The sequence below is a fragment of the Eleutherodactylus coqui genome, chromosome 8 (genome assembly GCF_035609145.1).
Source record: "Eleutherodactylus coqui strain aEleCoq1 chromosome 8, aEleCoq1.hap1, whole genome shotgun sequence".
NCBI classification, from domain to species: domain Eukaryota; kingdom Metazoa; phylum Chordata; class Amphibia; order Anura; family Eleutherodactylidae; genus Eleutherodactylus; species Eleutherodactylus coqui.
In genome coordinates, this window is record NC_089844.1 from 84,694,930 (window position 1) to 84,719,154 (window position 24,225).

The 24,225-nt window shown below is 45.6% G+C and overlaps 1 protein-coding gene across 1 annotated transcript in view; it reads left to right on the forward strand.

Moving 5' to 3' along the window:
* Positions 1–24,225, forward strand: part of LOC136576562 (prolyl endopeptidase FAP-like) — a 134,765-nt gene that overhangs the window by 104,739 nt on the left and 5,801 nt on the right. Inside the window, exons 21-24 of the mRNA XM_066575935.1 lie at positions 7,851–7,905; positions 21,775–21,874; positions 22,785–22,849; positions 24,028–24,100. Of these exons, the coding sequence (XP_066432032.1) occupies positions 7,851–7,905; positions 21,775–21,874; positions 22,785–22,849; positions 24,028–24,100 (293 nt within the window). The remainder of the gene's footprint in view (positions 1–7,850; positions 7,906–21,774; positions 21,875–22,784; positions 22,850–24,027; positions 24,101–24,225) is intronic.

The window sequence follows — 24,225 nt, forward strand, 5'->3', positions numbered from 1 at the left end:
GAATGGCTGTGATTGGCTGTGTTTCTGGAGGCGGGGATTTCAAGGCTTGAAATCCCCGCCTCCAGAAACACAGCCAATCACAGCCATTCAATGACATCATTGTCATTGGCTGTGATTGGCTGAAGGCACGTGTGCTTCTGGAGGCAGGGATTTAACCCCTTAACGACCAGCCCATAGTGTTTTTACGTCCTCCCGAAGTGGGCTCTATTCTCTGAGGACGTAAAAACATGCTTCCTGCAGAGAATAGTGCCCCTCGGGCTGTGGACGTGACAGCTCCATGCTGTCGGTGTCCGCAGGTAGCTGACAGCATGGAGCTGTCATCCCGGGCTGTTCGGAGCCCCCCCCGGCATTGCGATCGGCGCTATGCAATGGATAGCGCCGATCGCAAAAAAAGTTAATAAATGTACATAAAAGTTAAAGATTCAGCTGCTCCGATGGATCGGATCCATCGGAGCAGCTGAAATTACTCACCGAGGTCTGGCACGCTGCTCCCCGCTCTCCTGCCGCTCCGGGGCCCGAAGCCGGTCTTCTGCGCATGCGCGCCAGGCGGCATTACGTCAGCCGCATGCGCAGAAGGCTCGGCGGCGCGGGAGATTTAAAATCTCCTGGCTCCCGGCTCCTGTAGGTAGCCGGGAGGCAGGAGATGTCAGCGGGGACTGCGGTGAGCGGTCCCCGGTACCGTGATCGCCGTTATCCAATGGTTAGCGGCGATCGCGAAAAAGTTAAAAAAAAGTTTTAAAAAAGTCAGTTTCACCTCCCCTCATGGATCGGATCCATGAGGGGAGGTGAAAATACTCACCCCCAGTCCTCAGCGGTGTCCCGATGTCCCGGGACCCGAATCCCCGTCTGCGCATGCGCGCCCGATGATTGACATCGGGCGCGTGCACAGACGGGCTCGAGCCCCGGGGAATTTAAAATCCCTCTGCTTCTGGCTGCCATGTGTAGCTAGGAGCAGAGAGATTATACCGGGGACATGATCACTGTCATCCAATGGATGACAGTGATCATGTAAAGTGAAAATAAAGTGTAAAAAAGTAAAAAAAAAAAAAAGTTAAAAAAAGTTAAAAAAAGTTTAAAAAGCGTACGTTTCATCTCCCCTCATGGATCATATCCGTGAGGGAGGATGAAAGTACGTACCTAAGGCCCCCAGATTTATCCGCGGACCTTACCACAGCTTCTGCACACGCGCCCGTCGCCAAAATGGCGGGCGCATGCGCAAAAGCTGTGGATTGCCAGGATAATTTAAATTCTCCCTGCTCCTGGCTACAAAACGTAGCCAAGAGCATGGAGATTTAACGGGGGTCCGCGGTGAGCGGTTCCTGGTCACGTGTTCGCCATTATCCAATAATGGCGATCACGTAAAAGTAAAAAAAAAAATTTGAAGTTTCATCTCCCCTCACTGATGCGATCGGTGAGAGGAGATGAATCTTTTTACCGGAGGCCTCCGTATTTGAATCCCGACGCAATCTTCCTCCGTGGACCTTCCAGGATTCTGCACATGCGATTGCCGGCAAAAAGCCGGACACATGCGCAGGAGTCAGGGAGCCCAGGAAACTTAAAATCTCCTTGCTCCCAGCGACCAACGGTCACAGAGAGCCTGGAGCAGTGACGGGTGGCCTCGTTGAGCGTTCCCCAGTCACGTGATAAAAAGGTAGCGATCTACCTTAGGCCGGTCTCACATGACCGGATAGGAATGACGGATTCCGCATGCGTCTGATCCGCGGTAATACGCAGATCAATCGCATTGGATTACACAATTCCGCTCACATTAGCGGGTCAGAATTGCGTTATCCACTCGCAGAAAAGAGAACGCAGCAGGTTCTATTTTACTGCGGATATCGGCAACATAGAGCCCATTGTGCTCCATGGTTGCGAATATACCCGCAGTCCATACGCAACTACATTGTATACGGGCTGCGGGTACCCGCGTCATCGCTAAGCGATGGTGCGGGAAATACAAACAAAGGTGTACTGTGCATGACCGCCTGTGTGAGTAGGCAGTTATGCGCAGTACATTACGCAGCCGTACGCAGGGTCACAGCCGGGCTCACAGATGGGATCCGCTGTGGGCCTCCGCAAGCGGATTCCGCCTGCACCCGCGTGAGCCCGGCGTTATTCAGACCGCTACCTGTGATACGTATTTTACAAGAAGCCCCGGGAACGCTCGCTTTCCTGCAGTTCCAGGAGCACCTTGTTGAGCGCCTTCTGTGTGAGACCGCCGCACCTCATCAAGCTTACGGAGACTCACGGAACGCCACTTTTTACACCCCATCCCCGCCGCTGAGGTCATGAAATACCCCCAAAAAGCATGAGAGGAGGGGGGGGGGGATACCCGGTTTTATTGCCCCATGGGCCCATTCCAACCAGCCTCCGTAATTACCCCTGTCTTCGGAAATACTACACAGTTCACATTTTTACTTTTATCTAAGATTTGCGAACGCCAAAAAGGGCGTGGAGGGGGAGGGGGGGAATTTTTAGGGAGTCAATCTTTATTCTGTACAAATAAGCAATGGGGCCTGGAATTTATTCAGTTGTGCCCTAAAATCCAACAGGTGTTCCGTCCTTTATAGGCCTTGCCATGCGTCCTGTAAGTAGATTAGGGCCACAATGGGTATGTTTCTGAACTCGGGACAAACGGGGGTATCCATTTTGGGGTGAACGTCTTCATTCCTATGTACACTGTACAAAAAAACTGTTTTTAAATTGAAAAAATTGCCAAAAAAATTGAAAATCGTAACTTTTTCCTTCTGCTTTGCTTAGATTCATTCAAATACTGTGGGGTCAAAATACGCAGTACACCCCTAGATGAATTCGTTAAGGGGTCTAGTTTTCAAAATGGGGTCATTTGAGGGGGTTCTTTATAGTTTTGGCCGCTCAATGGCTCTATAAGTGGGCAATGGGGCCTGAAATTTATTCAGTGGTACCCTGAAATCCAACGGGTATTCCTTTCATTGTAGGCCTAGCCATGGGTCCTGTAAGTCTATTAGGGCCACAATGGGTATGTTTCTGAACACGGGACAAACAGGGGTATCCATTTTGGGGTGAAAGCCTTCATTTATATGTGTGCTGTACAAAAAAAACTGTTTTTAAATTGACACAATAGCCCAAAAAATGAAAATCCTATTTTTTTCCTTTTGCTTTGCTTGAATTTATTCAAAAACTGTGGGGTCAAAATATGCAGTACATCCCTAGATAAATTCGTTAAGGGGTCTAGTTTTCAAAATGGGGTCATTTGTGGGGGTTCTATATGGTTTTGGGCGCTCAAGAACTCTACAAGTGGGCAATGGGGCCTAAAAGGACTTCAAGCAAAATCTATGTTCTGAAAGCCACCGATTACTCCTTTTATTTTGGGCCCCGTTGTGCATGCGGACATAAGATTAGGGCCACAATGGGTATATTTCTGAAAACAGCACAAACAGGGGTATCCATTTTGGGGTGTAAGTCTTCCTTCATATGTGTGCTGTACAAAAAAAGCTGTTTTTAAAATGACAGAATTGCCAAAAAAACAAAAATCCAAATTTTTTCCTTTTGCTTTGCTTGAATTTATTCAAAAACTGTGGGGTCAAAATGCGCAGTACACCGCTAGATAAATTCGTTAAGGAGTCTAGTTTTCAAAATGGGGTCATTTGTGGGGGTTCTCTATGGTTTTGGGCGCTCAAGAACTCTACAAGTGGGCAATGGGGCCTAAAAGGACTTCAAGCAAAATTTGTGTTCCGAAAGCCACCGATTGCTCCTTTCATTTTGGGCTCCGTTGTGTATCCAGACATAAGATTAGGGCCACAATGGGTATGTCTCTGAACACGGGACAAACAGGGGTATCCATTTTTAGGTGCAAGTCTTCATTCATATGTGTGCTGTACAAAAAAAGCTGTTTTTAAAATGACAGAATTGCCGAAAAAACGAAAATCACAATTTTTTCCTTTTGCTTGGTTTGAATTCATTCAAAAACTGTGGGGTCAAAATATGCAGTACACCCCTAGATAAATTCCTTAAGGGATCTAGTTTTCAAAATGGGGTCATTTGTGGGGGGTTTCTATGGTTTTGGTCGCTCAAGAACTCTACATGTGTGCTATGGGGCCTAAAAGGACTTCAAGCAAAATTTCTGTTTTGAAAGACACTGACTACTCCTTTCATTTTGGGCCCCGTTGTGGACTCAGATATAACAATAGGGCCACAATGGGTATATTTCTGAACACGGGAGAAATAGGGGTATCCATTTTGGGGTGTAAATCCTGATTTTCATGTAAACTATAGGAAAAAAATATGTCTTTAAAATGACAGATTTGCAAAAATATGAAATTTTACTTTTTCTCCTCTAAATTGAATTAATTCCTGAAAAAAAACTGTGGGGTCAAAATACTCATGACACCCCTCAGTGAATACATTAAGGGGTGTAGTTTTTAATATGAGGTCATTTGGGGGGGTATCTATTATTCTGACACTCATGAGCCTTTCCAATCTCGGCTTGGTATAGGAAAACAAAGTGTTCCTCAAAATGCTAAAAAGTAATGTTAAATTTGTACGTCTCCTAAATAGTTAAAAAAAACGAAAGTTTTTCCAATGTGCGCCCAAAATAAAGTAAACGGGTGGAAATATAAATCTTAGCAAAAATTTCTATATTATGTTTGCACATATTTAAGATATTGCAGTTGGAAATGTGAAAAAATGACGATTTTTTCAAAATTTTCCCAATTTTGGCGCTTTTAATAAATAAACACAATTTCTATCGGTCTATTTTTTCCGCCTAAATGAAGCACAACATGTGGTGAAAAAACAATGTCAGAATCGCTTGGATATGCAAAACCTTTCTGGTGTTTTTCCATGTTAAAGTGACACATGTCAGATTTGCAAAATTTGGCCTGGTCATTAAGGCGCAAACAGGCTTGGTCACTAAGGGGTTAAAGTCTTTCGTGGAGAAAGCAATACTCTGCCGTGGACCAGGAGGGAGCGACAGCCTGCAGGAGCGCCGCAGATCATCTAAAAACGTAAGTAATGCTTTTTATTCTTTGCTCCACTGTATTACCGGCGTATAAGGTGACAGTTGGGGGGTCGTCTTATACGCCCCGTCGCCTTATACGCCGGTATATATTTTTAGTGTAACACATTTCTGGATGAATTGCAGGAAAGGGGTTATATATTTAATCCCTTTCCGACCATTCATCCTGCGATCGCCGGCAGCCCATTGCATTCAGTGGAGTCGGCTGTATTGCCGGTTCCATTGAATTCAATGGGCAAACATCGTTCTTCTCTGCTACAGCTGTTACAGCTGTGCCAGAGAAGAAGGATTTGTCTTCTATATGTTCTCAATGGGGTCAGCGCTGCTGCCGCTGGCCCCATTGAGCGCATATAGAATGCATCCATAGCGAACCGCGGGAGGGGCCGACTTTTATGTTCGGGTGACACCTTATCTCCCCAGCCACTCACAGCAGGGGGGTGGTATAGGGCTTAAACGTTGCAGGGGGAAGTTGTAATGCCTTCCCTGTCTTTCAATTGGCCAGAAAAAAGCGCTAACGTCTCAGGGAAGAAAGTTTAAGTAACCCGGACACCGCATGGTGTTCGTTACGGATAACGAACATACCGAACACCCTAATATTCGCACGAATATCAAGCTCGGAAGAACACGTTCGCTCATCTCTAAAAATTAATAAGGTTTGTCAGTAGTACCCAAATGTCAATGTAAATACCGAAGTGAATTTTGCTAATGGTCTAGCAGAGCAATAAAGAGGGCCATTAGTAGACTAAAACTCTAGTACTGCAAGAGAGCAGTGCTAAGGACTGAGCCACTAACTATGCTTTGTCTTTGTTCTCCTTCTTCCTCCACCTCTACAGGAGAAGAAGAAGGATGTGAAGGGGAGGAGGAGAATGAAGAGAATAAGAATTTGTATTCTCATTGTATTAATTCTTCTTGCTCTTCTTTCTCTGGCAATGAAAAAACAGGTATGGTGGCTCAGGTGTTAGCACTATTGCCTTGCAGTACTGGAGTTGTAGGCTTAAATCTGACCAAGGATGACATTTATATGGAGTTTTTCAAAGTTGATGTTGCCCTTCATGCGATAGGATCCCAGCATTGCAAGGGAACAGTGCTAACCACTGGGTCACCACCACCACCTTCTTCAAAGCAAAATGAAAATTAAAACGCTAGTGTGAACATAGCCTTACAAAACTCTTCCAATAGCAGAAATATATAGTAGATTTGGGTTGACTTATCAAGACAATTCTTTTTAAAACATTGCCCCACTTCAGAAGGTCATCAACTGAGTTCTGCAGATCTGACTGCTGATCAGATTAAATAGCGGAGGGCGGGAGACACGGACAGCTATATACTGCCTATTGAAATAAATAGGCAACCATGTAATGCAGTGCATGACCACAGCATATCTTCTCGAGAGGTATCTTGCCTCTCACATCCATATGCCCTGATGGGACATCCCCTTACAATGTTTCATTGAAATTTGCTAACAATATGAATAAAAGAGTTGGTCCATGAAAAACATTTATCATCTATCCTCACAAAAGATGATAAAGGTTTGCTCACTGGGGGCCCACTGCTGGGAGCCACATGATAACTAAAACTGGGATCTCAAGCCCCCATTCCAGAGAAATTTAAATGGAGCACTGTACTTGGCTATCTCCAGCAATCCCATAGAAATTGAATGGAACAGTAATGCAGATACACGAACGCTCACATTCAAAGTTTTCCAGAACAGGGACTTGGTTCCTCCATTCTAGTGACTGGTGTAGCCAGCAGTGAGACCTCCAGTGATCATATATTTCTCAATGTTTTTCCCAGTTGACTTCTTTAACATTTGTGTCATTTTTTTTTTTCGTGATTTAAAAATCTATCTGGGGCTCAAAATAAACTGCAACATTAGTCCTCAGCCAGTCCTTTGCCACTTATCTCATGCTTTCCATCTATGTGCACAGATGGTAGCCATTGAGGCCAATTAATGAACACAGTGGCTTGGCCTCAGCAGTCGTTCTATATCACTTGACCTGTTTAATAAATATAGACTCACTATATCTCTGTCTAATGGAAATACCATAATGTAGTCAACTGAAAGAATGACTAATCTTGTGTTTTATTGCTCAAGGCTAGAATATACTTCATGACTTTCTTCTCTTTGGAAAAATATTTATGTACTGTCTAGGACATACTGCAGAATGTATACTAATTGTAATAATCAAGTTAAAAGGGTTTTCTAGTCCACAGATACTGAAGCCCTATCCTCAGTATAGGTCCTCCATAGCAGATCAGTGGGGGTCCGCCTCCTGGGACCCCTACTGATTAGCTGATGTGAAGGAGCTTGTGGACAGACAGAAGTTTCAAAACACTGTCTGCGCTGCAGTGGCCCTGTATGGTCATGCAGCTCTGTGAAAGAAAGGGAGCTGTACTATGTACTAGGCCACTGCACAATGGGCAATCTTTTGAGACTTACAGCCAACCACAACTTCCTTCACATCAGCTGATCTACGTGGTGTCCTGAGTAGTGGATCTGCTATGAATAACCTATCCTGAGGCTAAGTCATCAATAGCTTTGGACTGGAAAGTCGGATTTAGCTCATACTATACAGTATATGTAATTAAAGTGGTTTCTCTACTACTTAAATTGTGTCACAGCAGTTCCTGTTCTTCCTGGTTGCTGCTGACCAGGACATGTGACTGCTGCAGCCATTCCGTAGCTATAGAAGGTCACTGATGTGGTCAGTGATTGGCTGTAGCAGTCACATGTCCTGGTCAGCAGCAACCAGGAAGGACAAAATGGTTAAAAAGCAATTTTAAGTAATGGGAAAAAACCCTTTAATGTGTGTAAATGTTATTAAAGCTGATACTAGTACTTTTATAATTTTAGAAAATTTATTGAAATGGGATTCATTGATGAAGAACGAATAGCAATTTGGGGTTGGGTAAGTATACTTCTGTAACACATTAGACTTTTAACGTGGATATTAAGTAGGAATTTGACATGAGTGCATCCAAAACTTCATTTTTTTAATCAAAACTGAATATTAAGCGAAGTGACAAACAACAATTATCTGAAATATCATTGCAAGGAGTTATCAGTCAGCTAGGTTACAAATGGTTAGCTCTTTTATTGTGCTGGGAGGGTTCATGTATTGTGTATATATAACGTATGTAGGACTTCAGCCCCAACACATGGCCTCTTAATAAATTAATACTACATTCTCTTTACAAAAGTAATTAGCACAATGGCACAGCACTTTGTGTAGAATATAAACTATCTTCCTCTGATATCAGTTTCTCTGATATGGAAATCCAAATTCTCTGCTTCTCTTCATTGCCATAAAATTAAAGTGCTTTTCCAGGGAGGTGGAATCGTAACCAGGATCTCCAGTATCAGGACCTCCCCTTCCAGCCCAGTTCCGCCACCTTGTCCCATGCTAGGGCCCATCTCTGTGCCAGTCATGTCATTGGAGAGCACTGGCGGTTTGCCTCATTTTAATAACTAAGCCAGCCCCCTTTACTGTCATGGCTGACACAAAGAAGGGGGCTGACGTAAGGCCCATTAAGACCCAATGATTCTCGCTCAAAAATCGCTCAAATCTGTCTTTTGAGCGAGAATCGTTGAGTCTAATGCTCCGTGAACACAGCAGGAGTATGGGATGCTGGCACCCCCGCAGTGATTTTTCAGGGTAGAGCTTTAAATATAAGCCCTCCCCTGAAAATCATCTGTAGCTGGTGTAAAAATAAAAAAAATATATATACACTCACCTCTCTGCCGCATGTAGCCGACTCTTCTCCCTGCACTGCTTTGAAGTTCTTTCATTAGGCAGGGTTTTAAAATCCCCATCTGTTGAAAGAGCTGTATCCGATTGGCTGAGCGCTCGGGCAGCACCCGGCCATTTATTGAATTCAATGAAAGATGAAACTTCCGAGGCTGGTTTAGACACAACGGTTCTCACTCAAAAATCGCTCAAAGCCATCTTTTGAGCGAGAATTGTTGGGGCTAACTGCACGGACATCGTACAGTTTTCCTTAATGAGTCGCTGATCGTTCTCTTTCAGCATGCTGAAAGAGAATGATCAGCCTCATCAGTGCTGTGTGCTGAGTTCTCGGCGGGATACCGCTGATACTATTGTTTCAGCTGGTATGCCGCTCCGTGAACATAATATGAAGAACACAGCACGCCAGCTGTGTTCTGCATAACCCGCATGGAGCGCACAGCTGTATATCAGCTGTGCGCTCCGTGAAGACAGCAGGAGTATACAGAAGACAAGCGGGGCCGCTTGTCTTCTGTATACCACACTCGGAGCACAAAGTGATCGCTCAAATCTGTCAATCAAACTGCCGTTTAAGCGAATTTTAAGCAATCACCTTGCCCTGTAAATGCACACAATGATTAATCGCTCAAAAGATGTCTTTGTGTCTAAATGGGGAATTACTTTTCACTATTCTGAGCTCTAAAATTTCTAGTACTAATGCAAAAAAATGTTCCTTTCTACATCATTTATCTGCTAAGCATATCTATTGTATGCGGATATCCAGACCATAGCACGGTAAGTTAGTGAGTTACCACTTCCCATACTACATTCAACTGAATCTTCTGTTATTCAAAGTCGTGTTTTCTATAACGGTGTGTGGCTAAGTGCCTTATAATATTGCCAAGTCTACGTTTATCATTTATTTGAACAGCAATATTCTATTTGCTTTGCAGTCTTTTTATTGACTAAGCAGGAAGTTTAGCTCAGACATCAAATCTGGGCTAATGTACTTTTGACAGCTGGCTAGCAGCGCTATCTGTGTCATGGAGAACATTGCATGTGTGTATGTGCTCTTCATTAGAGATGAGCGAGCACCAAAATGCTCAGGTGCTCGTTACTCGAGACGAACTTTTCGCGATGCTCGAGGGTTCGTTTCGAGTAACGAACCCCATTGAAGTCAATGGGCGACCCGAGCATTTTTGTATATCGCCGATGCTCGCTAAGGTTTCCATTTGTGAAAATCTGGGCAATTCAAGAAAGTGATGGGAACGACACAGAAACGGATAGGGCAGGCGAGGGGCTACATGTTGGGCTGCATCTCAAGTTCCCAGGCCCCCCCCGATCCCAACAATTTTTACTTCTGAAAAGCCCTCATTAGCAATGCATACCTTAGCTAAGCACCACACTACCTCCAACAAAGCACAATCACTGCCTGCATGACACTCCGCTGCCACTTCTCCTGGGTTACATGCTGCCCAAACCCCCCCCCCCTGCACGACCCAGTGTCCACAGCGCACACCAAAGTGTCCCTGCCCAGCCTTCAGCTGCCCTCATGCCACACCACCCTCATGTCTATTTATAAGTGCGTCTGCTATGAGGAGGAACCGGAGGCACACACTGCAGAGGCTTGGCAGGGCCAGGCAGCGACCCTCTTTAAAAGGGGCGGGGCGATAGCCCACAATGCTGTACAGAAGCAATGAGAAATCCAATCCTGTGCCACCTCCATCTGGAGCTGCACACGTGGGCATAGCAATGGGGAACCCATGTGCCACACACTATTCATTCTGTCAAGGTGTCTGCATGCCCCAGTCAGACCGGAGTTTTTTATAAATAGTCACAGGCAAGTACAACTCCGCAATGGAAATTCCGTGTGCACCCACAGCATGGGTGGCTCCCTGGAACCCACCGGCGGTACATAAATAAATCCCATTGCAGTGCCCAGCACAGCTGAGGTAAAGTCAGGTTTAATGCAGGTGGGCTTCGGCCCACACTGCATGCCCCAGTCAGACTGGGGTTCTTTATAAGTAGACACATGCAGTTACAACTCCGTGTGGACCGACAGCATGGGTGGCTCCCAGGAAGCCACCGGCGGTACATAAATATATCCCATTGCATTGCCCATCACAGCTGAGGTAACGTCCGATTAAATGCAGGTGGTCTTCGGCCTACACTGCATGCCCCAGTCTGACCGGGGTTTTTAATACATACACACTGGCAGGTACAAATCCCTAATGTGAAGTCCCTGTGGACCCACAGCATGGGTGGCTCCCTGGAACCCACCGGCGGTACATAAATATATCCCACTGCATTGCCCAGCACAGCTGAGGTTACGTCCGATTAAATGCAGGTGGTCTTCAGCCCACACTGCATGCCCCAGTCTGACTGGGGTTTTTAATACATACACACTGGCAGGTACAAATCCCTAATGTGAAGTCCCTGTGGGTGGGAGCATGGGTGGCTCCCTGGAACCCATCGCCGGTTCATAAATGTATCCCATTGCAGTGCCCTGCTCAGCAGAGCTAACGTCACATACAATACAGGTGTGCTTCGGCCCACAGTGCATGCCCCAGTCAGACTGGTAATATGTACCTTAACAGTAACCGCGTTGGTGGGAATGTGGTGGCGACTGCGGACCTAGTAGCGCGGTTTTATTTAGTTGGTTTTCGGAATGTGGCCAGGATTCAGTGGGCCGTGGCGGGGGGATGGTGGGGGGCCTCTCTTGTTGTGTCGGTAAAGGTGAAATTCTTGGACTGCCACCAGACGGACCAATGCAAAGGTATTTGCCAAGAATGTTTTCATTGTTGGAGGAGGAGGGGGATGTTTTTGAGGCACTATGTGTCCTCTCCACGTGTCTGTGGTTATATGCACCTTAACAGTAACCGCGTTGGTGGAAAATGGCCTCGCCACCATCATGTCTTTGGGAAGCCTCCGTTTCCACACCCCAGTGACATAGCATTAGCAGCGGTATAGGTAGAGCCCAGAATTAGTAACATTTCAGCGGTAGCATTAGGGATAGGCCCCAGTAACATATCACTAGCAGCATTATAGGGGGAGCACAGTATTACTTCCATTTCAGTAGTAGTAGCAGTCTAGACAGGCCTCAGTAACATATCACTAGCAGCAGTATAGGGGGAGCACAGTCTTAGTTCCATTTCAGTAATAGTAGCAGTCAAGACAGGCCCCAGTAACAATTCCGAAGCAGCGGTATAGGGGGAGTACAGTATTAGTTCCATTTCAGTAGTAGTAGCAGTCAAGACAGGCCACAGTAACATTCCCATTGCAGCAGTTTAGGGAGATAACAATCTCTTTCACATTTCAGTAGTTGCAGTATAGACAAGGCCCCAGTTACATTTATGTAGCAAAAGTGTAGGCCAACCCCACACACCTTGCTGTACCATGAGTGCAGGCGAAGCCCATAAAAATTACTAGGATTACACTGTAGGCGAGGGCCCAAAAAAATTGGTGTACCAACAGTACTAATGTACCTCAGAAAAATTGCCCATGCCCAACCAAGAGGGCAGGTGAAACCCATTAATCGCTTTGCTTAATGTGGCTTAATTTGTAACTAGGCCTGTAGGCAGCCCAGTTAAAATAAAAATTGGTTCAGGTGCAAGTTTCAACGCTTTAATGAGAATTGAAAGGTATAAACATTGTTTACTAAAGTCATATGACTGAGCCTTGTGGGCCTAAGAAAAATTGCCTGTTTGGTGTGATTACGTGAGGTTTCAGGAGGAGGAGCAGGAGGAGGAGGAGGAATATAATACACAGATTGATGAAGCTAAAAGGCCCCGTTTTTGATGGTGATAGAGAACGATGCTTCCATCCGCGGGTGCAGCCTACGTATTGTTTAGGTATTGCTGCTGTCCGCTGGTGGAAAAGAGAAGTCTGGGGAAATCCAGGCTTTGTTCATCTTTATGAGTGTAAGCCTGTCGGCACTGTTGGTTAACAGGCGGATACGCTTATCCGTGATGATTCCCCCAGCCGCACTAAACACCCTCTCTGACAAGACGCTAGCCGCAGGACAAGCAAGCACCTCCAGGGCATACAGCGCGTGTTTAGGCCACGTGTCCAGCTTCGACACCCAGTAGTTGTAGGGGGCAGAGGCGTCACGGAGGACGGTCGTGCGATCGGCTACGTACTCCCTCACCATCCTTTTACAGTGCTCCCGCCAACTCAGCCTTGACTGGGGAGCGGTGACACAGTCTTGCTGGGGGGGCCATAAAGCTGTCAAAGGCCTTGGAGAGTGTTCCCCTGCCTGTGCTGTACATGCTGCCTGATCTCCGCGCCTCCCCTGCTACCTGGCCCTCGGAACCGCGCCTTCTGCCACTAGCGCTGTCGGATGGGAATTTTACCAGCAGTTTGTCCGCCAGGGTCCTGCAATGCAGGGACCGAGAACAGTTCCTGGGAGTCTGCCTGCTCCTCAGAATGTGTCATTGTAATGGAGTGAGGAGGCTGGGAGGAAGGAGGAGCAGCAGCCAGAGGATTCAGAGTTGCAGCTGTGGACAGCGTAGAAGACTGGGTGGTCGATAGATTGCTGGATGCACTTTCTGCCATCCACGACAGAACCTGCTCACACTGCTCATTTTCTAATAAAGGTCTACTGCATGGACCCATTAATTGTGAGATGAATCTGGGGACCCCTGAAACTTGCCTCTCTCCTAATCCCGCAGCACTCGGCTGCGATACACCTGGATCAGGAGCTCGGCCTGTGCCCACACCCTGACTTGGGCCTCTGCGTCCTCGCCCGCGTCCACTTCCTCTAGGCCTACCCCTACCACTCATGGTGTATTACGAGTAGAGCAGAAACAGAACGCTTTAATTAAATGTGCCGCTTATTGGCCTGTGGTTGGAGGCTGACTTCGCTTACGGAACGCACAGCAGAGCCAGGAAACAATTTTGCGCACGCCTGTAGTGAGATGTAGGTGCGTATGACTGAGCTAGTGGAATTCACAGCGCAGAAGCAGTCAAGTGGCCAAAGGGCAGGGGTAGGCCTTAAGTATTTGGCTTCCCTTTTTTTAAATGGTGAGCTGAAACACCAGACAGATACTTTATGCAGCGTATATTATGTATACTGTTTCCCTCTGGCGCTATGACGGCGGTGATGTAATGGGCACAGCAGAGCCAGGAAACAATTTTGCACAAGCCTGCTGTAACGCTTAGCTGCGTATTAATTAGAACTACTACCCCCAGCAGACACGCAGTACACTGAAGACGATCACAGGCAGCCCAAATATAGTATTTTTCCCCAACCGTTGGCGTTCTTGAAGACTAAAATAACACCTAACACTCTCCCTATAGCAGCAGCAGCATCAGCAGCACTTTCCCTGATCTTGGTCAGAATGCATCTGTGGCGAGCCGCGGGCGGGGCAGATTTAAATACTCGGGTGTCACCTGATCTCCCCAGCCACTCACTGCAGGGGGGTGGTATAGGGCTGGAACATCACAGGAGGAAGTTGTAATGCCTTCCATGTCTTTCTAATATCCAGAAAAGCGCGCAAATGTCTCAGAGATGAAAGTGAAAGTAACTCGAACATCGCGTGGTGCTTGTCTCGAGTAACGAGCATCTCGAACGCCCTAATACTCGAACGAGCATCAAGCTCGGACGAGTATGCTCGCTCATCTCTACTCTTCATAGATTATATACAGATCTTTATTTTACATGAATGTTAAATAAAGAGGAGTTGTCTACAGTATTTCAAAAGGACATATATTGGTAGCTTTTTAACTCTTACGTTGCAATCAGATGTGCCCACAAATGGCATCGAAGAGCGCACGAACACCCTGTCTATGTGCTGCCGAAAGTCTGGGGGCAGCGGATGTTGCATGTCCTGGCTCTTATCCATGACATGGACCAGAATAGGATATGCTGTGTTTTTTTTTTTCACAAGCACCATCTGTCCTTCTGTAAACTGACAATTTAAACTAAAGCAATAAGCTCAAAAAACGGAAATGCTGATAATTATTTTTTTTAAACAATGAAATGAAAAGTGAAATGCCTAAATGAACATTTAAAGAAATATTTTGATATATTCTACTTATATATTCTGGATCCAAATCAGAGTCTTGATTACCACTAAATTAATGTTTTGATTCATCCAAGACCTGCTGCAGCCACACTTCGAACATCAGGATGTTGGTTGACATTGATTGTCATGATGTAGATGCCGTAGTATCTTTACAAAAAAAAAAAAGAATAAATACCAAACTGCTTATGGGAGGAAATCCTACCTAAAAGTGGAGCACTCGCCCTGATGAGGACAACCCCATGTCAGGAACTTAGGGCAAGTCAGTAACATGAGATGTTAGGTTATTTAGCTCAACTCTTGTTTTATTTAGGCCACCATAAATAGACGTATTGGTATTTGCCGGAGACACACATCTAAAGTGTCAGTAATGCTGGGACTTGTGTCTTTTTCAAACCAGAGGAGAAGAGCACTGCGTGTGAGTGAGAGGAGTGCTCCTCTCCTCTAATTTGAAAAAGGCACATGTCCCAACACTAATGACGCTCCAGATGTGTGTCCCCAGCAAAGACTGAGGAAGGGACATTACAGCCCCAAAACACATCTATTTATGCTGGTCTAACTAAAACAGAGGAGTTGAGCTAAAAAACTAAGATCTTGTGCTTCTCGAAAGTAGGTTGCACCAAAAACCCACCTTTTATTTCTTACTGACTTATACATGCGTCCTCCTTGAAGGTCGACGATCCTTGGGTTGGCTACATCAGTTAGAAACTGTTATAATCCTTCTTTGGGGAGAGTGGAAACATATTTCACAAAGAAACCTGCCTATTTCTTTCTGGGTGTTGCTCCGCTCTCCCTTTTTTTTCTATTGCCTTCTGACTCAGGAACGTAGGGCAGTCCTGACTTTCAATGGATGGAAACAGGAATAATGATGACAAGAATGGAAAACAACTTATGCAGAGTAGATGTTACACAGACCACCATGAACTAGCTGACCAGTCAATGCATAAATTGTTATAAATCAGGAGACAGATGTTATAACACCTCAGATTACACTTAAACCAAACAGACTTAGCTGAACCGTGGAACAAGATAGGAGCCGCCGACTAGACCAGTAACACCTTCAGACTAGAAGTATAACCTATGTCCTGCATGAGGAGGAGTTGGAATAAATGTACATGGCCAAGCACCGATTAGTTGGCTGGGACACATGCCTCTCAACCACCTAATCTCTCCACAAGGCAGTGGATAAGGGCATATGTCAGCATTAGAGATGAACGAGCACCAAAATGCTCGGGTGCTCGTTACTCGAGACGAGCTTTTCGCGATGCTCGAGGGTTCGTTTCGAATAACGAACCCCATTGAAGTCAATGGGCGACCCGAGCATTTTTGTATATCGCCGATGCTCGCTAAGGTTTTCGTTTGTGAAAATCTGGGCAATTCAAGAAAGTAATGGGAACGACACAGCAACGGATAGGGCAGGCGAGGGGCTACATGTTGGGCTGCATCTTAAGTTCCCAGGTCCCACTATTAAGCCACAATAGCGGCAAGAGTGGGCCCCCCCCAACAACTTTTACTTCTGAAAAGCCCTCATTAGCAATGCATACCTTAGCTAAGCACCACACTACCTCCAACAAAGCACAATCACTGCCTGCATGACACTCTGCTGCCACTTCTCCTGGGTTACATGCTGCCCAAACCCCCCCACGACCCAGTGTCCACAGCGCACACCAAACTGTCCCTGCCCAGCCTTCAGCTGCCCTCATGCCACGCCACCCTCATGTCTATTTATAAGTGCGTCTGCCAGAGGAAAAGCAGGCACACACTGCAGAGGGTTGGCACGGCTAGGCAGCGACCCTCTTTAAAAGGGGCGGGGCGATAGTCCACAATGCTGTACAGAAGCAATGAGAAATCCAATCCTGTGCCACCTCCATCTGGAGCTGCACACGTGGGCATAGCAATGGGGAACCTATGTGCCACACACTATTCATTCTGTCAAGGTGTCTGCATGCCCCAGTCAGACCGCGTTTTTTTATAAATAGTCACAGGCAGGTACAACTCCGCAATGGGAATTCCGTGTGCACCCACAGCATGGGTGGCTCCCTGGAACCCACCGGCTGTACATAAATATATCCCATTGCATTGCCCATCACAGCTGAGGTAATAATGTCATGTTTAATGCAGGTGGGCTTCGGCCCACACTGCATGCCCCAGTCAGACGGGTTCTTTAGAAGTGGACACATGTAGTTACAACTCCGTGTGGACCCACAGCATGGGTGGGTGCCAGGAAGCCACTGGCGGTACATAAATACATCCCATTGCAGTGCCCAACACAGCTGATGTAACGTCAGCTGTAATGCAGGTGGGCTAAAAATTAATTTGATTACACTGTAGGCGAGGGCCCCCAAAAATTGGTGTACCAATAGTACTAATGTACCTCAGAAAAATTGCCCATGCGCAACCAAGAGGGCAGGTGAAACCCATTAATCGCTTTGGTTAATGTGGCTTAATTGGTAACTAGGCCAGGAGGCAGCCCAGTTAAAATAAAAATTGGTTCAGGTGCAAGTTTCAACGCTTTAATGAGCATTGAAACGTCTAAAAATTGTTTAGAAAAATTATATGACTGAGCCTTGTGGGCCTAAGAAAAATTGCCCGTTCGGCGTGATTATGTGAGGTTTCACGAGGAGGAGCAGGAGGAATATTATACACAGATTGATGAAGCAAAAAGGTCCCCGTTTTTGATGGGGATAGAGAACGATGCTTCCATCCGCGGGTGCAGCCTACGTATTGCTTAGGTATCGCTGCTGTCCGCTGGTGGAGAAGAGAAGTCTGGGGAAATCTAGGCTTTGTTCATCTTGATGAGTGTTAGCCTGTTGGCACTGTCGGTTGACAGGCGGGTACGCTTATCTGTGATGATTCCCCCAGCCACACTAAACACCCCCTCTAACAAGACGCTAGCCGCAGGACAAGCAAGCACCTCCAGGGCATACAGCGCGAGTTCAGGCCACGTGTCCAGCTTCGACACCCAGTAGTTGTAGGGGGCAGAGGCGTCACGGAGGACGGTCGTGCGATCGGCTACGTACTCCCTCACCATCCTTTTACAGTGCTCCCGCCGACTCAGCCGTGACTGGGGAGCGGTGACACAGTCTTGCTGGGGAGCCATAAAGCTGTCAAGGGCCTTAGAGAGTATTGCCCTGCCTGTGCTGTACATGCTGCCTGATCTCCGCGCCTCCCCTGCTACCTGGCCCTCGGAACTGCGCCTTCGGCCACTAGCGCTGTCGTATGGGAATTTTACCATCAGTTTGTCCACCAGGGTCCTGTGGTATAGCAACACTCTCGAACCCCTTTCCTCTTCGGGTATGAGAGTGGAAAGGTTCTCCTTATACCGTGGGTCAAGCAGTGTGTACACCCAGTAATCCGTAGTGGCCAGAATGCGTGTAACGCGAGGGTCACGAGAAAGGCATCCTAACATGAAGTCAGCCATGTGTGCCAGGGTACCTGTACGCAACACATGGCTGTCCTCACTAGGAAGATCACTTTCAGGATCCTCCTCCTCCGGCCATACACGCTGAAAGGATGACAGGCAAGCAGCATGTGTACCGTCAGCAGTGGGCCAAGCTGTCTCTTCCCCCTCCTCCTCATCTTCCTCCTCCTCCTCCTCCTCACCGTGCTGAGATATAGACAGGAGGGTGCTCTGACTATCCAGAGACATACTGTCTTCCCCCGGCTCTGTTTCCAAGCGCAAAGCGTCTGCCTTTATACCTTGCAGGGAACTTCTCAAGAGGCATAGCAGAGGAATGGTGACGCTAATGATTGTAGCATCGCCGCTCACCACCTGGGTAGACTCCTCAAAATTACCAAGGACATGGCAGATGTCTGCCAACCAGGCCCACTCTTCTGAAAAGAATTGAGGAGGCTGACTCCCACTGCACCGCCCATGTTGGAGTTGGTATTCCACTATAGCTCTACGCTGCTCATAGAGCCTGGCCAACATGTGGAGCGTAGAGTTCCACCGTGTGGGCACGTCGCACAGCAGTCGGTGCACTGGCAGATTAAACCGATGTTGCAGGGTGCGCAGGGTGGCAGCGTCCGTGTGGGACTTGCGGAAATGTGCGCAGAGCCGGCGCACCTTTCCGAGCAGGTCTGACAAGCGTGGGTAGCTTTTCAGAAAGCGCTGAACCACCAAATTAAAGACGTGGGCCAGGCATGGCACATGCGTGAGGCTACCGAGCTGCAGAGCCGCCACCAGGTTACGGCCGTTGTCACACACGACCATGCCCGGTTGGAGGCTCAGCGGCGCAAGCCAGCGGTCGGTCTGCTCTGTCAGACCCTGCAGCAGTTCGTGGGCCGTGTGCCTCTTATCTCCTAAGCTGAGTAGTTCCAGCACGGCCTGCTGCCGCTTGCCCACCGCTGTGCTGCCACGCCGCGCGACACCGACTGCTGGCGACGTGCTGCTCCTGCTGACACATCTTGATTGCGAGACAGAGGTTGCGTTGGAGGAGGAGATGGAGGAGGAGGGTGCTTTAGTGGAGGAAGCATACACCGCCAAGTCACAGTATGGGCCTATAGCAGCACTGTCACGTCTACTCAGGACGTGCTGGATCCGTAACCTGCTGATCTCACAAAAATGTGCGCAAGCTGTGTAAAAACAAAAACAAACCAAAATATGGGAACTCTTTATCAAAATAACTTCAGGGATGAGGACCTGCCTAAATGCAGGCAATTTGCCCTGACAAGGACGTACTTGTCATCGTACCTCTGCCCTTAGTTAACCCTATGTGGGACAGGGGAAACATAAGCAACACAATTGGAAAGAAAACACAAACTTAGCTTTGATGCAACAGGACAAATGTTCGATCTAGGAGCAATCTCTAACTGAGACCACAGTCAGAGCTAGACTGAAGATTCAACAGCAATTCATTTCCAGCATCAGCCAAACTAAATAGCCATAACAATTACCCTCAGGTGCAGCTAAGCATGTTTACCTAATACCACACCCACCAAAGCCAGAAGATGGAGAAGCACCTGCAAAACCAGATTTTCAGCATAGCAGCAATCCCAGAACTGCCGCAACAACCACAGTACTATTGATCCGTACAACACTATATTCAGTAGAGTGGAGAGCTGCTAACAAGTAGCATCTCTCATTTTTCTGAATGGCCAAAATGTAATATTGCAGATGAGAGGTATGGCTGGCTGTGGCTCGTTGGCTTAAGGGTGTCAGATATTACTCTCCATTCATTAAATAACTTTTTTTTAATATTTCAAAAGACTACCCTTTAGCTTTATTGCTCTAGTAAACCTGTGCCAAAGGCCTCATGAGGATGGATGCAACACTCAGAGATTAACAATGTTTTACTTGGTTTACTGCATGACATACAGTGAAGGGGCAGTAAATCATTGCACTTTGTTCAAGGCAATAATGGGTTTATAAACCTCAGGAATGTGGTGCTACATTAGCTTTTATTTTTAGATTGTTCAGATTAATCATAAAGCAGATAAAGTAGAACGGAAAAAACAAGCAGATACAATGTAATGTAGGAGATTCATCATTTTCTTTGAAATTGAGTACTTGTAAAACTGATTAAAATGAAGAAAAAGCGTTTTGGAAAAGCATGAAGAGTCTGAAATGAGAAAACGAGTCCAACATGATAAGGGTGTTTACTTCAATTCTAAACATATTGTGCAAGAGGGACCATGAGTAAAATATTTTTGAAAATATGTAGAGTACCTGCTATGTCTTCGGGTCAGCGGGGCTGACTGCATAGCTTTGTAGCTGCAAGATCCTCTGATTCTATTGCTGGTTTTCTTTTCTTTCTACCTCCTACTGAGTCTCAGTAGATCCAGCCCCCGGCTGCTTTGAATCTGTCAAGCAGGTGGTCTCCACCGCATAATGTCAATCAAATATGATGTCTTCTATTAGCAGGGAGCAGTGGAAATTCACCCACTTGACAGATTTGGCTCCCGCTACTTGTATTCAAAGAACATGGGGGCAGTAGAAAAAACAAAACCAGCAATAAAGACAGCAGGGCCACAGCTGCAAAGCTATGCAGCCAGCCCAACTGACCCAAGGACTTGACCATGATAAACGCTAAATACAAAACTCTGTATATGTTTCATCGATAAAACCAACATACTGTATTTGTTTCCAAGTACCAGCAGTACCACTATAATAAATATGATATCTCATAGCGACAAAACTCTTCCATATGTCTTGTTAGGTCATATGGATATCATATAGAGAGCCTCCCATCTTACAGCCAAAGCAGAACTCTAGTCACGCGATGGAGGACACAGTTCTTCTATGTATTACATTGTCAGCCATTCATTTGAATAACTGCCATGTCATACAAACTTACTCTTGAACTTGACTAGAGGCAGGATCTTTTCATCTTTAAAGAGGATCGATCATGTCCTCTGATCAGCAGGCCCGGTTGCATAGCTTTACAGCTAATTCTATTGCGCTTTTTCTTTTCTCTGTATAGGCCCCTGTTCCCCAACATCAACCTCTCTTAGATTTGAATCTCTCAAGTGGGCAACCTCCTCCACTCATTGTCAATAGGCAACATTCAGTTGACCATAAGTGGAGGATACTGTCCACTTGATAGATTCAAACCATCTGGAGTCAAACCTAATGGAAATTAGTATGGGGGAATAGGTGGGTGTACAAAGAAAAGAGGCACCATAGTCTGCAGCTGCAAAGCTATACAGCTGACCCCGCTAGTCCGAGGACATGACATGTTCCCTCTTTAAAAGGATCTGGTCAGGTCCCTTATGCTGACCTGAGAATGACAGGCATGTATGTGGATTGGTGCTGTAGTCTTATTAAAACTTGCATGTTAAACTTTGGAATGCTTCGCCGGCGCCTCCGAGATGTGTTGAGCTGAGCCACTCTCCAGCTGCTGCTTGACAAGACTCTCCACATGCAATCTAATTACTTTATTGAGTTATCTGGCTAAGAATATGTTCTACATAGGTATTCTACATTTTATAGACAATGGGCACCTTCACCAGTGTTATCATTAGAGGATGCATTCACTAATACTGCAATTTACCATCACTGTTACTAACTGTTCTGTTATTCTTCCTTTAGTCATATGGTGGCTATGTAACATCCATGGTCCTTGGCCAAGGTACAGGCCTTTTTAAATGTGGGATGGCTGTTGCTCCTGTTTCTAATTGGGAATATTATGGTAAGTTATGTGTTAGGCTACAGGATATGTAAATCACCAACAAAATCACTTTAGTTCCTGCATGCATTATGCAATCCTAATAGGCGTTGTCATTAATGGAGTTGACAGGTCTCTAGGATTTATTACACGTTTATATTGGACAGGTATTTATCCTAGCATGTTGAACATTGCAGAAAGCAGGTGTGGCTATTGCTGGAATATTTTTGGAGATTGTAATTAAAGGGATTTTTATTCTTAAAGAGTTTATTGACTTTCAACTATGCCTTTTTTAAGTCTCTTAAAAATAGCTAATTATATGATGTCCTGCTACTGATATATCAAGCAATCTGCAGGGAAAATCTTGCAGCAAGTATTCAACTTCCCTGCAGTGCCACCACAGGGAAATTAAGCATTACATGGTGTGCATCAATATTATAGAGCTGGGGGTTCTTTACTGTAAGAGCAGTGAGACTATAGAACTCTCTGGCTGAGGACGTGGTGATGGTAGACTAACTAGAAGAGTACAAGAGGGGCCAGACGTATTTCTTGAGTGTAATATTACATGTTATAGTCACTGATTACTTCAAAAGGGTCGGTGATCCGGGGATTATTCCGATTGCCAGATTTGGAGTCGGGAAGAAATTTTTTCACAATGAGGAAAATTGGCTTCTCCCTCACCAAGGTTTTTTTTTGCCTTCCTCTGGATCAACATTGCAGGATAATAGACTGAACTGGATAATCATATGGTTTTTTTCATGCTTAGATGCTATGTTACTATCAGGTTATTAGGGTAAGGGGGCATTCACACAGGCGTATTGTGGGTTTTGGTTGCGTAAATACGCTGTGCAAAAACAAATGAGCCCCTCTATTCTGAATGGTTGTGTTTAGATTTTTTCTTCTCTTTCTCAATATTTGTGTTTATTCATTACAGCATCCATCTATACAGAGAGGTACATGGGTCTTCCAACAAAATCAGACAACCTTCACAATTATCAGGTATCTAGGAATATACGGAAGGCTTACAGCTTGTGAGTCTGTATCACACTAATTTGCACTGCCAACAAGGATGGAACTACTTTTTAATGGGATAGGGGTGGAGGGCGGAGGTGTTGAACTTTAGAAAGACTCTATAAACTTTGTATAGCTAATAAAAATAGATGCACATGTATACTATTGAAACATCCTGCTGCTTCCATACAGATGGTGCCATGGTCCCACATGGATTTTTAATTACTTTATCACAGCAGTTATGTAGCATACTCAGCTGGTCACTACACGGGTTAGGTCAATTTTTACAGAACCTCACCACTTAGGGCCCTTTTACACAGGATGACCTGTTGGGCACAGTTGCCTGATAGGCCGTCCGAGTGATGATCGTTCATGTGCCCACGTCTCATCCCTGGTGACCACGTTTTTGAAAAATTCCTGTACCTCAGTTTCAAAGTCATCCAGGAGCTCTTGACAGACCTCCACCCACCTCTTCCAATTATCAACTGTGAACTGCTTGGGAACCCACTTAGCACAAACTTGGTGATACCCCAAGTCAGTCATTATCGTTTTTGCAGAACCAAATGACATGTGCAAAGCATCAGCAACATCTTGAACTATATTTGTTTCTGTCACCTCTAATCAACTCCTCAGCATATTATCAGTTCTAATGGATAACTAATGTTGAGGAATGGCCACTTCTCGGCTTATATCAAATTTCAGTTTTTCCTGCTTGAAACTTCTTCATCCAATGCTTTACATTGCCAACGTCTACTACAGCATCCCCATAAACATTCTCCAGCCGATTATAGTTATCCCCTCAAGAAATGGTGGAAGGGATGTATTTTGAATCTCAAAGTTAAGTCAACTTTACAATTTAGGAGGACATTTTGAAATCTGCATTTAATTATCTACGTAAATGTTTCCCATCCAGTCTATTCTAGTCACATTTTTATTCTATTTTTAATATTGCCCTATGCAAAACAACCGGTCAAAGTCAACACAGTGGCTTAGTCAGTGGAAAAATTGGAATGTTCTAATCTAGAGTTTCCAAAGGCAAAGTCAAACATAGAAAGGTAATTTCATAGACTCGCATAAGAGTTAATGCCATCACCAAACACAAGGCTTTTTATATTAGTTGTGCATCAGAAATCATGTCTAATGAATTACTTCTCCTTCCTTTTCAGAATTCAACTGTGATGTCCAGGGCAGAGAATTTCAGGAAAGTAGATTACTTACTCATCCATGGAACAGCAGATGGTAGGTGCCATCAAAGACCAATCTACAGGCTAAACAGAGGCAGAATATGAGAATGAGTTTGTTTGATTAACAATACACACACTATTTAGTTTCTGATACTCCATGATGCAGAAAAGTGTTTAAAG